The following is a 16,674-nucleotide window of genomic DNA, read 5'->3' on the forward strand; positions in this document are numbered from 1 at the left end:
ATCACTGAGTGATAAATCTCATTAGGAAGAGACATAGCTATTATAGACCGAGCACGCGTGTCTATAGCTATTTTCTTCTTGTCCTCATCACTCCATTGATGTGGGAGCTTTGGAATCTGCCGTTCAGGAATCGCGGCAGTCGTAGCTGTAGCTGGAACAGCCGGAACAATAGCAAATGGAATATATGGTCCATTTTCTATATAATGTTGAATTTCAGGATCCACACCTTCTAAAAAGAGGGATATCCGGTTCTTCCAGAGACAAAAATTGTCACGGACAAACCGGGGAGGTTTGGCAAGAGAGCCATTATCTTGTGTTTGTGTGTTTGTAATATGTAAAGCCATTTGAAAGCAGTAAGTTATCTAAGGAGAGATAAATTAATACAGAGAAATAACAAAACACAAGGAAAGAAAGAAAACACTGCTCTGATACCACTTGTTGGTCCCGTAAGGGTCTACAAGAATAGAAACAGTTTGTAGAATGGGGGGGATGAATACAAACACAGTATTTTCAAATTTAAAATATATATTGATAAAGAAGATCAATACAGATTTTACAAGACTATTTGCGGAAAGATAAGGTAAAGAAAACCTATCTAAACAATCTTTGGTTACACAGATCTTTAGCAATTACAAGAAAAGAGATTGCTAAAAAGATCTTTTACTCAAGCTAGAAGATGCTTGAAGTAAGAAGAGAATTGCAGAGAGATGCGCGCACTCTACAAAGAGAAGAAACACTTCTATTTATACCCAGTGCATTAAATGAACATTTAAKGCAATATGGTAGGTTTAGAGTGCGTGGCAAGCCTTAAGAGGAAGGCTTGTCCTTTGCTATAGTGAATAGTATAAAAGCACTATTCTTGAGCAGACATCCTTGCTTAAAGTTGGTGGACAAAGAGTCGACTAATCGGCTCCGTACCGTATTAACTTTTGCAAGAGTATGGGTTTGTCCTTTGTGTGCAAAAGGACAAGACAACAACAATCGTGCTAAGCAAGCTTCTTTTGATCTCTGAATGCTGGGATGACCTGGAGGTCTCATCATCATTCGCTGAAGCTAGAGCAGTCTTCACACATATGTAGACAAGTTTATAATCACTGAATACCGCTTTAGATCACGTACTCGCCAGTCTCTAATCTTCAGTTTCAGTCTTCGACGTTTGCTGAAGGATCTTTGTTGTGAGTGTTGTCTTCTTGAAGTATTGTTTGTCTTTGATGAATTTACAATGCAAGTTCTTTAGCAATCACTGAACATACTCAGTGATGATCGCTGGAACTAAAAATACAGAGACACAAATACAACGTGAAAGGAAAAAAGGGATTATCATCAAATYACTGAGAGAGAGGATCAACATGTTTTCTTCACCTTGGTTGCTAGTGCAGCCTTCGTGGATGATTTCGCGTTGGTTGATTTCTCAGCTTTGGCTACTTTTTTGCCCTTAGCTGGTGAACCAGCTTTGGCGGCAGAAGGACAGTTGCTGGCAAAAAGTGTTTTCTCACTGCATTGTTTACACTTCCTAAAGCTAGGAGTAGCTTAAGGCCAGGAAGTATCAGACTAGAAGTAGCACCAGCTCTAAGAATTTCCTTCTCATCGGTTCTAGGAGGATCCTTTGAAGAATTGGATTTCGTAGGTGAAAAGTTCACATGAGCTGTAACTTGGATTTCTGATAGGATTCAGATTTCCTAGTCCCTGAGGAGGAAGAAGCTTTACAAGCTGAAGGAATAGACCTAGATCTATTAGACTTGTTAGACTTCTTGGGAAGGGATGCTGTGATAACAGATTTACCTTTGTTTTTTTACCCAGAACTCGAAGGAATTCCTTTAAGATGACTCTCAGTAAAAGAGGAGGACTGAGAGGAAGAAGTGTTGGGAATAGAAGAGACGAAGGTACCAAACTTGAGCATGGACCTGTCTTTAACACATTCTTCCTGATCATAGGAGAATCCTAGACCAGTCGTTATCTTGGTGGGGATCTGAGCGTTAATGATCTTAGAGGCCTTGATGGAAGCTTTGCACCACCCTTCAATGGTAGCTTTCTCGGCCTTGAGTTTAGCGATGGCTCGCTCATGCTCAGCGATAGCCTTCTCACGTTCAATAGTGATGGCTTGGTTTACAATAACCTGATCTTTAAGATTTTCCTCGACAGAGGTCAATTCTTTGATCTTAGAATGGCAAATCTTCAATTGCTCTTGAAGGTCAATGTTAAGCATTTCAGCTTTCGATTTGCCATTGAGGGCATTGTAAAGGTCAACCGTCAGCGTATCCAATGCAAAAAGACTAGAAGAAGATGGTTCATTCAGGAAACATACCTGAGTAGAAGAAGAAGATGGCTCAGAGGAAGTAGACGCTTCTGAAGATCCTTCATCTGCATCTATGGCCATCAAGCAGACATAGGCTTTATCCTCCTCATCCGAAGATGATTCATCGGATGACTCAGTCCAGTCATGCTCTTCAGCAATAAGGCCTTTAGCCTTTCGCTAGTTGTTCTTCATCTTCTTGTACTTCTCTTTCAGTTTTGAAACTTCTCATCTTTGGTCCTGAAGGAGGAAGGAGCTTTAGAAGATGGCGTCGCAGTCTTCTTTGATCTGCATTCACCTGCAAAGTGTCCGGGCCGGTGACAGTTATAGCAGACAGCTGAAGCCTTGTCTATTTTTTTTAGACTTTGGTTTTTCCTTGAGGGACAGCTGAGGAGATCTGCGGAAGTTGCTCATACTGGCGAATGTCCTAAATGACTTAGTCAGGAGTGCTAGGGACTTATCAAAATCTGTTAAATCAGATTCTGAAATGTCCTCAGAGATAGAAGAATCTATCTCTGTGATAACAACGGGAGGAAGAGAAGAAACAAACAGGGTAGAAGAAGTTTCAACTGAAGAAGCTTCAGAGATGAAAGCTAGAGGAGAGCTTTTCATTTCCCTAGATTCTTTTACAAGATTCCTTTTCAGTTGACGAGATTCCTCTGGTTAAGCAGAATCCCATATAAAGTAGAAAGCGAAAGAATGGACATGTCATTTCACATCTTGAGACACATGGAAAAGGTGTCCCAAGAGTCAGGAAGGCATTCTARAAACTTAGTCAAGGTTTCAGAATTAGAATATTCCCTATCGATAGCCCTAAGATCAATAAGAAAGCACTTAAATCTCTGATGTACTTCAAACAACGTCTCAGACTTTCCACAGAGAAAACTTTCATACTGTCTTACTAGATTGATCTTTTTGGTCTCTTGAACCTGAGTGGTTCCTTCATATTGGACAAAAAGTGTGTCCCACATGGATTTAGAGGTTTTGAGTTTCATCACTGAGTGATAAATCTCATCAGGAAGAGACATAGCTATTATAGACCGCGCATGCGTCTCTATAGCTATTTTCTTCTTCTCCTCATCGCTCCATTGATGTGGAAGCTTTGGAATCTGCCGTTCAGGAATCGCGGCAGTCGTAGCTGTTGCTGGAACAGCCGGAGCAATAGCAAATGAAATATATGGTCCATTTTCTATATAATGTGGAATTTCAAGATTCACACCTTCCAGAAAGAGGGACATCCGATTCTGCTAGAGACTAAAGTTGTTACGGACAAACAGGGGAGGTTTGGCAAGAGAGCCATTATCTTTTGTGTGTGTTTGTAATTTGTAAAGCCATTTGTAAGCGATAAAGTTATCTAAGAAAGGAGATAAACTAATACTGAAAACAGCTAAACACAAAGAGAGAAAGAAAACACTGCTCTGATACCACTTGTTGGTCCCTTGAGGGTCTACAAGAATAGTAAAACAGCTTGTAGAAGGGGGGGTCAATACAAACACAATATTTTCAAATTTAAAATATATATTGATAAAGAAGATCAATACATATTTTACAAGATTGTTTGCGAAAAGATTAGGTGATAAAAACCTATCTAAACAATCTTTAGTTACACACTAAGTCTTAGCAAATACAAGAAAAGAAATGATGAAGAGAAGATCCTTTACTTAAGCTAGAAAATGCTTGAGGTAAGAATTAGGGTTAGAGAGTGAGTTGCGCGCACTCTGCATGGAGAAGAAACACTTCTATTTATACCCAGTCTATTAAATGAACATTTAATGCAATATGGTAGGGTTAGAGTGCGTGTCAAACCTTAAGAGGAAGGCTTGTCCTTTGCTACAGTGAATAGTACAAAAAGCACTATTCATGAGCAGACATCCTTACCTAAAGTTGGTGGACAATAGAGTCGACTAGTCGGCTCCGTACCATACCAACTTTCATAAGGATATGGGTTTTGTCCTTTGTGTGTATAAGGACAAGACAACAACAATCGTGTTAAGCAAGCTTCCTTTGATTGTTGAATGCTGGAATAACCTGAAGGTCTCTTCATCATTCGCCGAAGCTTGAGCTGTCTTCACACATATGTAGATAGACTTGTAATCACTGAATACCACTTTAGATCACGTACTCGTAAATCTCTAATCTTCAGTTTCAGTCTTCGACGTTTGTTGAAGGTTCTTTGGTGTGAGTGTTGTCTTCTTGAAGTATTGTTGTCTCTGATAGATTTACAATGCAAGTTATTCAGCGATCACTGAACATACTCAGTGAAGGTCGCTAGAACTGAAAAGACAGAAACATAAATACAATGTACAAGTGAAAAGGGATTATCATCAAATCACTGAGAGAGAGGATCAACAACTCCTAACTTGGGTCTTTGGTATCCCAAGGGTTCAGGTTTTGACCTAATAGGTTACTCGAATAGTGATTTTGTAGGATGCAAAATTGATAGGGAAAACAATATTTGAGGCTGTCAGCTTCTAGGTGGACAGTTGGTTAGCTGGACAAGTAAAAAGAAAAATTTTGTGTCCACATCAATTGCTGAAGCTGAATATGTTTCCGCTGGAAGCTGCTGTGTCCAAATTCTTTGGATGAAAAACCATCTCAACGACTATGATCTACAGCTTTCCCAGATCCCTATCTATTGCGATAGCACCAGTGCCATTGCTATTGCAAACAATCTTGTTTTTCACTCCAAGACAAAACATATTGAGATCAGATATCATTTTATCATAGATCATGTTATGAAGGGTAATATTGAACTTCACTTTATTCCATCTGAATACTAACTCACTGACCTTTTTACAAAGCCTCTTGGTGAGACAAGATTTAACATCTTGATCAGCGAACTTGGAATGTTGAACTCTGAGCATTAACTCCTTCAGCTATAATCATTACTTAGTAAGTGAAATGATTCAGTGTTCTTATTCTATCACTGAACTCTTGAGTATATATATCTTCTCTCTCCAAGGTATGTATATTTATTCCTCTCTTCAAAAGTCAAAACATAAAACTATCACTGAATCTTTCCATATTCAGTGATCAAATTGTTTTTAAAAGATTGTTTTAGTGTTCCTTCTATCACTGAACTTGTTAAACAAGTGTATCTTTCTAAGACATACTTATCTTATCTTAAAACAAAAACCATCATTGAACCTTTACTTAATCAGTGATAAATGTTTTAAAAGTTAAAATTCCTTCAGTGATTCTTCTTATCATTGAACTTTTTAAACTTTTAAACTTTTTTGTTTAAAAGAAAATGGAAAATGAAACATCTTCTGACGTCATTTCATTTTAATGATACGATTTTTTGAGACGCGCGTTTCGTTCTAACACATGCGACCCCTTGTAATTCCATCCAATCGTGGATAAGGACGTGCTAACTTTTTTTATCATTGCACAACTTTCAAGTCATATTTTCCTCTCTCCTCTTTCTATTTCTCTCTCCTCCTACCTATAAATTACCTCTTCTCTCATTTTTTCTTATGCTAAAAACTTTTGCAAGCAAGAACTCAAAGAATGCTAAAACCCCTTCGACCTTCTTCTTCTAAAAATCACAGGTTGATAATCCTTTCTTTCTTATTTTGATATGTTCTTCTTCTAAGAAACTCTTGTTATGTTATTTAAGAACTCGTTCTCTTAAACAACTAACATACAGATTATTAACACATTCTTATACTTGGTTATAATCTAAAGTTTATACACTTATTCTTCTTTGAAAAACGATAAATCTCTCAAAAGAAGTTTTATCGATTCAAAACTTGGAGTTTACACTTTTATCTTGAATTTCTAACTAACTTGTTATTTTCTGTTTTCTTCTATAAATCATAGAAATGTCTGCCAAGAATGTAAACTTCACTATTGACGAAGTATCTTTCAAGCCCAACAACCATGTGACGCTTCTAGACATTCCCGCCAATAAACCACATTTTGAGCACGCTGCTAGATTCCTCAAGAATTCTCCTATTTTCTTTGCTCTCACCCATGAACCTATCATGGTGTAAGAAGTCCTCCAATAGTTCTGGCTTACTGCTGAGTCAAGCAAGAAACTGACAAGACTGGTAAACCGGTGGAGAAAATATCCTTCGTGTTTAATAGGATGATTGCCAGTTTTGGTGTTGCCACATTAAGGACCGCTCTCTAGCTTCCAAATGGTCCTTATGCCAGTGAACCTTCCACTGAAGATATCATCTTCTGTCTAGATGATATTGACTATGCCTGGCCAACAAAGAAGGACTCCAGCGATCCCCTCAAATCGCTCTCAAAAATTGAGAAGAACCACATGTCAGTGGAATGACAATATTTGTTTTCCCATTTCATTCAGTGTATGGGAGGCAAACATGGTAGACAAGACCGAGCGTCCAGAGTTTCTTTAAACATTGGTATTTCTATCATTCACTAGAGACCAATCAACTTAGCCGACGTTATCTTTGAAGACCTGGTGCTGAAGCTGAACAAGCACCAAAGGAAAGAAGTGGTGCCTTACACCAAATTCCTGTGTATAAAATTTGCTAAGATCTTTAGCAACAAATACTCCACAGAAGGCAACCTGGATATCTGCAGGATTGGGTCCAGAATCTTGGATCATAAGTCTAAACCTGAAGATGCTGCACTTCTCTCTCTTATGGATACCACGCGCAACATACATTGTAGTACTTTCTCATTTCATTGCAATACTTTTTCATCTTCTGCAACTGTGCCTGTATTTCCTTCTTCCCTTGCTCTGGTGGTCAAGACTAAGGAAACACCTCCAGCCTATCCCAACCACCACCACCCTCTCGTCTAAAAGATCCTCCCCTCAAACCACTCTTGGTTCTCCATCGAGGGCCAAGAAAGCCAAAAAGGGGATACCCACATCCCTGGCTGTTACCTCTCAAAAGGTTTCAGTCATTGAAACAAGCCTTACCCCCAAGGCAACTTCTGTTATAACCCCTCCTAGCTCTTCAGTTATTTCTCCAATCACTGTCATACACCTGGCTCCTCTCCCAAGCGCCTCAGTGACCCAAATCACTAATGGTGTGAATATCAACATAGCCACTACTGAACACCCACTTCCACCACTCTCAGCCATCTTCTCTTCTCCCCCTTCTTTGGTCTCAACACATGTTGGTGATTCATCAGTGATTGTTCTCACTGATGATGAAGCAATCACCACAGGACCTGAGGTCGCTTCTCTCAAGATACCTTAGTCAACGGAAGTCTATCCTTTCGAAGGAAACCAGGAGAGAACCAACATCAATCCTTTAGATGGTGTTGATGACTCCTCAGGTACTCTACCAACCTACCCCTTCATTTCTTCTAACCTCGAGCTATCTTATGCTCAAACTTCTTCTTTTTTAGGTCCTTTCAATGAAGAATCGACAGCCATGGAAGATGAATACAACATGGTTGACGATGTCAAGCTGATTCTCCCAGCTGTAGAGACTGTCTTGATAAAAAATGAACCAAGTCCATAAGGACATGCTTTTCCAGGATGACCTTTCTTCTAACCTCTCAGTTGTCAAAGTTGAAGTCAATGATGTGAAGGAATTACTATCTACGATGCAAGCCGATGTCCGCACCAATGCTGAGGCCATCTCTACTCTCAACGACAAAGCCGATAAAGCACAGACTCAGCTTACCAGGCATGGTAAGCTGATGTAGCAAATAGTGGATCTTCTTCAACGTCTAGCGCCAGTTCGTGCACCCTTCTTCACAATTAATGATCGTCTATCGCTAGATCAAGTGCTCGAACTTGATCTTCTTCAAACTCAGTCTCTGGCCGAGCTAGAACAGCGATTGGATATAATTGTTAAAAGTCTTGATGATCTCATCTCTCGTTATGTTGATGACAAAGAGGGGGAGAAAGACTTAGCTGCTGATGTCGCTATAACACCAGCTGATGATGATGCTCAAGATGTAAGAGCTGAAGCAAATGAAGCTGCTTCTAAAGTTGTAGATGTTGTCACTTCTCGTGAAGCTGAAGCTGCTGCTGAAGCTGAGGAAAATGATGATGTCGTCAGAGCTGATGCTCAAGACGAAGATCATCCTGTCACCTCTACAACTAATGCTGGTGATAAGGATGAAGAAAATGATGATGATGATGATGAAGATGATGATGATTCTCCTTCCTTTCCTGATGCTGAAAAAGATCTTGATGTTGATGATGATGATGAAACGACGATGACGACGAATTCACTATTCAATACCACACCAAACCAGCTACCGCTCTAAAAGGAGTCTGTCTCAGGGAATCTTCATTCCAAGGAGAGAAGGAGAAAGAAACATCTGAAAAGAACCAGAACACTTCCTCTAAACACAAAGGTGTTGCTGAAGAAGGAAACTTGAAAGTTCTCTTCAAGCCTACCAATCCTCAAGGATATATTGGACCTTCCAGGTTTGCTGTCATCACTTCTCTCTCTCAAATATCATCTACTATTCCTTCTACCACCTATGGTCGTCTAGTTGAGTGGGTACCTGAAAACTCAACTTCTAGTGTTCCTAGCGACCTACAGATGACTCAGCTTAAGGAGTCATTGACCAAACTAGAGTAAAAATTACTCTTCCTACCTCTAGTTGTGGTAAGTTCGACTTCCTTACTGAAGCTGAAAGACTTGAAGTACTCAAGGCTGAGGAAGAACTCCAAATACGATGATAACAGACTGAGGACATCCTCAAGTTGGCCAAGTCTCTTTCCTCTCAAGTTCTTCCGAAGAAAAAGTCTAAAAAGATGGTGAACCCTGTCAAGGCCTAACCTAAATTGCTCTCAATTGCAGAATCTGAACGTCAAAAAGCAATGAAACTAAAAGACCGATACAAGAGATGGACTGAAGATTGTCTAAATAAAAGAATTAGTCCCCGTCGTATCTCTACTGTCACAATCAGTGGTCGTAAGGTGGAATGATTATCTCCATGCTCATCATCAGAGACAACCTTGACGATGTCGTCGAGTATCCTTCCTACCTTGGACAATATGGCTACAGCGAATGGCTGGAAATCTACCAGGCCATTCAGCACTTAAAGTCAAGGCACAAACCAATAATTGAAGATATCCTCAGCAAGCTAATCAAGATGTCCAAATTTGTTGTTGTACCTACAAAGCCAACATTGAAGCAAGGTGGAAGAAGAAAACCTTCTAATCCTAATGATGGACCAACTCTAGGGAACGAACATGAAACAAAGTTCTCTCTGGAGGAAGTCCAAAAGGATTTGAAAAAGCCAGATATCTCTATGTTGAACCTGTCTTGCCAGTGAAGGGTCCTTACACACCCAACTTTGTGCACCTAAAGCCTGAGTTTGGATTTATATTCATTGACTATGATGGCGAACACAGCTTTCAAAGAGTATTTGAGCATCGTAACATCTAGATTATCTAAGATATTGGTTGGACAATGACCTTTATGGTGAGATGATAGACTGCAAGATCAGAAGAGGATTTCTACGTTGAAGGATGCGTGGAGAAGAAGTACCTGGTTACATTGACTTCAGCGACTTAGATTAGTTAAAATTTTCTATCTTGTAATCTTATTTTTCTATGTCTTTTCATTCAGTGTGCAACTTATATGTAATAAGTCTAGGATGTACTGTTGGAACACTTGTATTCCTCCTTTTGAATAATATAAATATTTCACCAGTATCATTAAAAAATATCCCTGAAAAGAGTAATAGGGACACATGTCTATGAGTTCCAGTATGCTCTTACATTCACTGACAATCTTCAGTCAGTGAACATGCTTTCAGTTTCAGTTTTCCTTCTTGTACCTTTTCTTAAACTTGTAACTTAAGAAAACTTATATAGTAAAATAATGTATCACTGAAAAAGACCTCAAAATAGTTAAAAGAGACATGTACTTTACGTGTAACTTTTCCTTACTATTATACCTTATAGCAATTTTCTTTATGTTGCTTTGTTCTCATCAAATAGGGGGAGATTGTTGATCCCCTCTCTCATTGATTTGATGATAATCCCTTTTACCCATCGAAGTATTATGTTTCTGTCTATTTAGGTCCAACGATCATCACTAAGTTTGTTTAGTGATCGTTGAAACATGTATTGTAATCCGACAACGACAGTTATACTTCAAGAAGACAAAACTCACACCCAAGAACCTTCAGCAAAAGTCAAAAACCGAAACTGAAGATTAGTGACTAGTGTGTTCGTGATCTGAAGCGGTATTTAGTGATTACAACCTGGTCAACATATGTGTGAAGGTTACACAAGCCTCAGTGAATGATGAAGAGACCTCTAGAATTATTCCAACATTAAGCGATCAAATTAAGCTTGCCATGCACGATTTTTATTGTTTTGTCCTTCCACACACAAAGGACAAACCCATACCCTCTCAAGAGTATAGTACAACACGGAGCTGATTAATCGACTCTAGTGCCCACCTACTCTATGAAAAGATGTCTGCTCATGAATAGACAAAAGTACTATTCACTATAGCAAAGGACAAACTTTCCTCTAAAATCTTGATGCGTGTTTTGTCTATTCTGAATTGCATTTAATGCAATGGGTATAAATAATTGAGTGCTCTCTCCACTCATGTATGATGTGATACAAGAAAATTAGAATTCCTCTCTAAGTAGGATTTGGAGAGTGATATGGATGTTGTTGGTCCCTTGAGGCTCTACAAGAATAGTAAAACAGTTTGTAGACGGGGGGGGGGGGGGGGACGAATACAACACAATATTTTTCAAATTTAAAATATATATTGATAAAGAAGATCAATATAGATTTTACAAGATTGTTTGCGGAAAAATAAGGTAATAAAAATCTATCTAAACAATCTTTGGTTACACACGAGTTCTTATCAAATAAGAAAAGAAATGATGTAAAGAGAAGATCCTTTACTTAAGCTAGAAAATGCTTGAAGTAAGAATTAGGTTTAGAGAGTGAGTTGCGCGCACTCTGCATGGAGAAGAAACACTTCTATTTATACCCAGTGCATTAAATGTTTATTTAATGGAATATGATAGGGTTAGAGTGCGTGTCAAGCCTTAAGAGGAAGGCTTTTCCTTTGCTACAGTGAATAGTACAAAAAGCACTATTCGTGAGCAAACATCCTTACCTAAAGTTGGTGGACAATAGAGTCGACTAGTCGGCTCCGTACTGTACCAACTTTTATAAGGGTATAGGTTTGTCCTTTGTGTGTATAAGGACAAGACAACAACAGTCGTGCTAAGCAAGCTTCCTTTGATCGTTGAATGCTGGAATGACCTGAAGGTCTCTTCAGCATTCGCTGAGGCTTGAGCAGTCTTCACACATTTGTAGACAGGCTTGTAATCACTGAGTACCGCTTCAAATCACGTACTCGCCGGTCTCTAATCTTCAATTTCAGTCTTCGACATTTGCTGAAGGTTTTTTGGTGTGAGTGTTGTCTTCTTGAAGTATCGTTGTCTCTGATTGATTTACAATACAAGTTCTTCAGCAATTACTGAACAGACTTAGTGAAGATCGCTGGAACTGAAAAGACAGAAACATAAATACAACGTATAAGTGAAAATGGATTATCATCAAATCACTGAGAGTGAGGATCAACAGATGTATATCTAAACTATATCCCAAAAGAGTAGATTTCCATGAAGACCCATGAATTATGCAAAAGTGTGAGAGATAGGTAGAGAGCATGAAGACTAACATATATGATGAACACAACACAAGAGAAATATGAAGAAAAAGTATGATTGGGTACATTGAAAGCATATGAAAAACTTCAAGCAAAAACACATCTCTTTCCTAAGTTGTTGATCCTCTTCACCCTTCAACAAGTTCAACCCCTTTTTGCACAACTACCTAAGCTATAGTACCTCCATACCTAATATGCTACCTGGTCCTCCTATTCCAAGTACTCTTATCAGAGGTCGTGCCCTTGAAATTTACTAAAGTCGGCATGCCCAACCTTAATTGCTCGATGGACATCCTTCTCATATGTGAGCTTTTTATCAATCAAACGAGTTCCTACATCTAAGGGTGCGTTTGGTTTGCTGGATTTCAACGGAATCCAATGGAATAGGAATGGTCAATTCCGTTGACCAACTTCCATTCCAACGTTTGGTTAATCATGAAATGGAATTGAAATCCAAAGATTCCCTGAAATGTGAATTTAATCATTCCTTCTTAAAAGTGATGGAACTGAAACCAATTCCACCCAATATTTTAAAATGATAAAAATACCCTCATTGAAAGATAAAACACTAACTGGAAATTTCTGACGTACTGCTTCATCAATAGATATTCTCTTGGTTTCTACTGGTTCACCGATTTCTTAATTACGTCTAAAAAGTCATCTCTCGATCTATAAAAAGTCTATAGTTCGATCTGCAAAGCCCAACTTCTTCTTCGATCTTGCTCTCTTCTGTTCTCCTCATCATTGCCACCACCAAGTAAAAGCCTTTGCACGAGTTTACGTCTCTCGATTTGTTTCTCGATTTTCAAGTCTCGGTTTGTTTTTCAATCGATTCTAGGTTCTCTCTCTTCAATTGATTATGGTCGTGTTCTTCTTTTTCGATTGGCAAGGAGGAAAGGTGGTGTATGGTGGCCATTGGTGATGCGATGGGAAGAAGAAGGAAAAAGATATGAAGGGACGGTGTCTAGGTCAAGAAAATGGGTGAGGAAAGGGATAAGGAAGAAAGGACTGGTCAAAACAAATTTTAATTTTTATTTCATTATTAATTCAATTACTAAAATTAAAAAAAATCGATGGTAATTTATATATTTTATTATTAATTATACTTAAAATAATTTTTAAAAAATATATCAAAGAAAGGGTATTTTTGTCATTTTTCATTTTCTGTTTTACATTCCAATTCCTTTATAGACCAAACAGATAGATTCAAACTCATTTGACATATTACATTCCATTTCCTGCTAACCAAACACTTGGATCAAAATTGATAACATTCCGTTCCAATTTCTTTCAGATTCCAATTCTTTTAACCCATGTATCTAAAATGAAAGTCACGATTCTATTTTGTGAAAGGCTTTGTTAGTGGATCAATAATATTGTTAGTGATCAGTTTCCGCATATTATATTATAACATGATATATCTCGACAGTCTCCTAAGTTAGGTGATGTGATATGTTTAAAGGATTAGTTGAGAGATAGGTTGCTAGACTTATGTTACAGCATTATTGTTGTCAGAATACATCTCTAAACATATATCACTGCTAAGAACCACTGATCATAATTAAATGACCCTCTCAACTCAATCAACTTCCTCGATCAGCCACATTTGGTGTTGCACGTGATCTATTTTAAGAGCATTTAAACATAGAAATATATATTAGTTTTAGTTATTTCCAATACTAAATGAAAGACTTTTATCTATGGATGTTTCTTTAGAAAAACTGTCATAAAATTTGGTAGGTAAATTGTTGGTGGGTAATTTAAATCAGTGACAGATTACCCAAGTAGGGGTGCTAAAAAAACCCGACTAACCCGATCAACTCGATCTACCCAACCCAACCCAACATGAAATAACTCAACCTGAAGCAACCCGATGTCTAATCGAGTGGTAAAATTGTCAAACCGTAGGTATTGGGTTGATATTGGGTTACTATTATTCGAACTCAACCCAACCCGATGAACCCGATATCCCTTTATTTATTGGATTTAATATGATTGTTGAATTTCTTTTAATATGTATATTAGACAATTACACTATCATGTATACTCTTCATATACACATATTTTCAATCTATTCATATCTTTATATAACACATTCGTATACATGTTCAGTAATTATGAACATATATATGTAAATTGGGAAAATTAACTGAATGTGATATACGCAAGAAGTATGAATAAGTTGTATCAAATGGTTGATGATGAAAAAAGATTATGAGTAGAGAAATAACATATTCTAGGTTAGAATAATATTTTAATGTATCAAAGTATCAACCCGATTAACCCGTACGGGTTGGGTTGGGTTGGGTTGCACTTTGGTTCAGGTTGGGTTAGGTTAAGATTTTTCAAACCGCAAGCATTGGGTTGAGTTGTTTAAAACCCGATCAACTCAACCCATGAACACCCCTATACCCAAGTATTTTATGGGTAATAGTTGGTATTTTATTGAAAAACATCGATTCTACTTGAAATATTGGTAATTTCTCGGTGATCCATCGATAATTATCAATAGAAATTTTTGTGGTTGATTTTTGTGCGTACAAAGTCATTTTTTTAATGTGTGTAAAAGTAATAATTTTCAGTTAATGCATATGGTAAAAAAAATATTCAATATCAGATCACATATCCAAAAACAAATATTAATACTAAGATATTCAGAAACTTTATAAACAAGAATCTCACTAGATAGAAACTTATGACACAAACAAATAGATAATTTCATTTGAGGGATGAGACATAAATTAGTATTTAAAAATAAAAATATGACCATTAGTGGTAACATGGATCAAGTATTTTAATTAGATCTCCTAAAGAAAATAAGAAATGTAAAGATTTTACTTATTGCACAAGAAATATGATGTCATGCAATATATTTAAAGATAGTTGATTGATGGATTATTTACACCTATCGTCACTTCATAAAAGTGGCTTTCATAGATATCATGTAGTTTTGCAAATGAAAATGGTAAACATAAACTCTTCCTTCTCACTAGCCATTTCGATCATCTCCCTCGCCAGTGTTTTACATCTTAATAACACGACATCAACACTCACCACCATCGACAATATCATAGATCCCTTTAGCAGCACTGTAGAAAACAAAACATTTTGCACTTAGTCCTCAATGGAGCCAAGGCTTGGCTATCAACAACTGCCTATGCTATCTTTGAAACACTAAAAATAGCAAAACAAGGGAAACTGGTGCTTGATGATCTCGTGAGAAGGCTCCAATATGTTTGTGTATAAGACAGTTGTAATGAAATTTATGATTTTCCCACCAAGTGCTTACAAGGAGCCTCTTGGATGACCTTATGTACGAATACTTGGACCATTTGGTTAGAAGCCTCTTGGATAACCTTAGGAATTAATACTTGGATCATTTGTCTACAAATTTTCCATTTGTCACCAGCCCATTCTCAAGGTGCACCAATTCGTTCAGGAAGTTGGGTTTACATTAGTGATTGTTTTAACCGTTTTTCGGAGTTGGATTTGCATTCTAGAATTTGTTTGTCAATTGAAAAGCCCAATTAATTGCATTTAACAACAAATTTTTGGAGATGGAATCGTGGCTTGTGTGATTTTTTCAGTTGTTGGGCTGATAAAGATGATAGATAATAGTCTTCTTGTTCAAGTACAACCCAAGACCTACCAATCCTGGGGAAATGAAGGGGAAAGTCAACCTTCTATTTTGGCGTGCCTGGCTGGGTACCGCAACAACTTGACAAGTAGGCGAGTTGGAGTTCCCTCTACCCTCTGTTCAGTTTACAACGTTATCGAAGAGGTGAAGAGCCACCTAATGTTTGAATGATATTTGGCAAAGGAGTTGTGGGCTTGGGTGCACAAATGGTGGCTCGAGATTTTAGCATCAGATATATCTTTTAAGGAGGTATTTAAGCTGTTACTGAACCCTGCTAGACAGAAAATAACCAAAATGTTGTTGTCCGATGATTTGCCTAGCAGTCTCATGGGTTGCATGGAAGAGTGGTGTTGGGTTAATATTGCGCATCTTTGTGTTGCGACAAAGTTGGTGAACAATGTTTATCATGTCTATGTGATGCAATAAACTTACCTAATTCAAACTTGTTGTGTCTTTTTCATGCGACAAGTTGAATTTTTTTGGTCAAACCTCTTTGTTGACCAATCTCAGTAAGTCACGTATCTTTTTCAAATCAAGGTACAAATACCTTATTGGCTTGAACAATTCTATTTACACGGTTCAAACCTTTCTGAGCACGATAAAAGACTCTTGCGTGTGATAAACCCTACTTCTAACTTTTTGAGCAATTTTTAATTGATTAAGGACTTCTATTTGCTTCAATCCAGTTTCGATTTCATCTTATTACTTAAGATTCTTATTCTTAATCTCTTTTTACGTGTGTTTGAATGTAATATGATCAAGGGTTCAACTTGACTATTCATATTCCATTATGACTCTTACGGTTTTGACAGCTAAGGTTTCATAGTATTTCTTTGGACTCGATTTTATATCCCTTTATGTTTACTCGAGTGCCATAGATTACTCTTTTCCTATTTTCGAGTGCCATAGATTACTCCTTTCCTGTTTTCAAGTGCCATAGATTACTCCTTTCCTGTTTTCGTGTGTATGGATTTCAAGTTTGTCATTATCTTCAAACTTATCACATCTGTCTTGTGTTCATCGGTTCAAAGTTCTCGCATCTCTCTGTCATTCAATGTTACCACATCTCATTCATGCAATAACTTGTGTTTTCTTTGTTATGCGGCAACTACTCCTTTGATATACGATAAGTTCAACTCTTATAA

At 37.7% G+C, this 16,674-nt stretch overlaps 1 protein-coding gene across 1 annotated transcript; it reads left to right on the plus strand.

Moving 5' to 3' along the window:
- Window positions 1-7,723: 7,723 nt before the first annotated feature.
- On the plus strand, window positions 7,724-8,497 carry LOC112512897 (ribosomal L1 domain-containing protein CG13096-like). Its single transcript, XM_025119025.1, has 2 exons — window positions 7,724-7,913; window positions 8,004-8,497. Exons 1-2 carry the CDS (start codon window positions 7,724-7,726, stop codon window positions 8,495-8,497), a joined length of 684 nt encoding a protein of 227 aa, XP_024974793.1.
- The last annotated feature ends 8,177 nt before the right edge of the window (window positions 8,498-16,674 follow it).

Source organism: Cynara cardunculus, assembly GCF_001531365.2.
Source record: "Cynara cardunculus var. scolymus isolate 2C chromosome LG 5, CcrdV1, whole genome shotgun sequence".
In the NCBI taxonomy this organism is placed as follows: domain Eukaryota; kingdom Viridiplantae; phylum Streptophyta; class Magnoliopsida; order Asterales; family Asteraceae; genus Cynara; species Cynara cardunculus.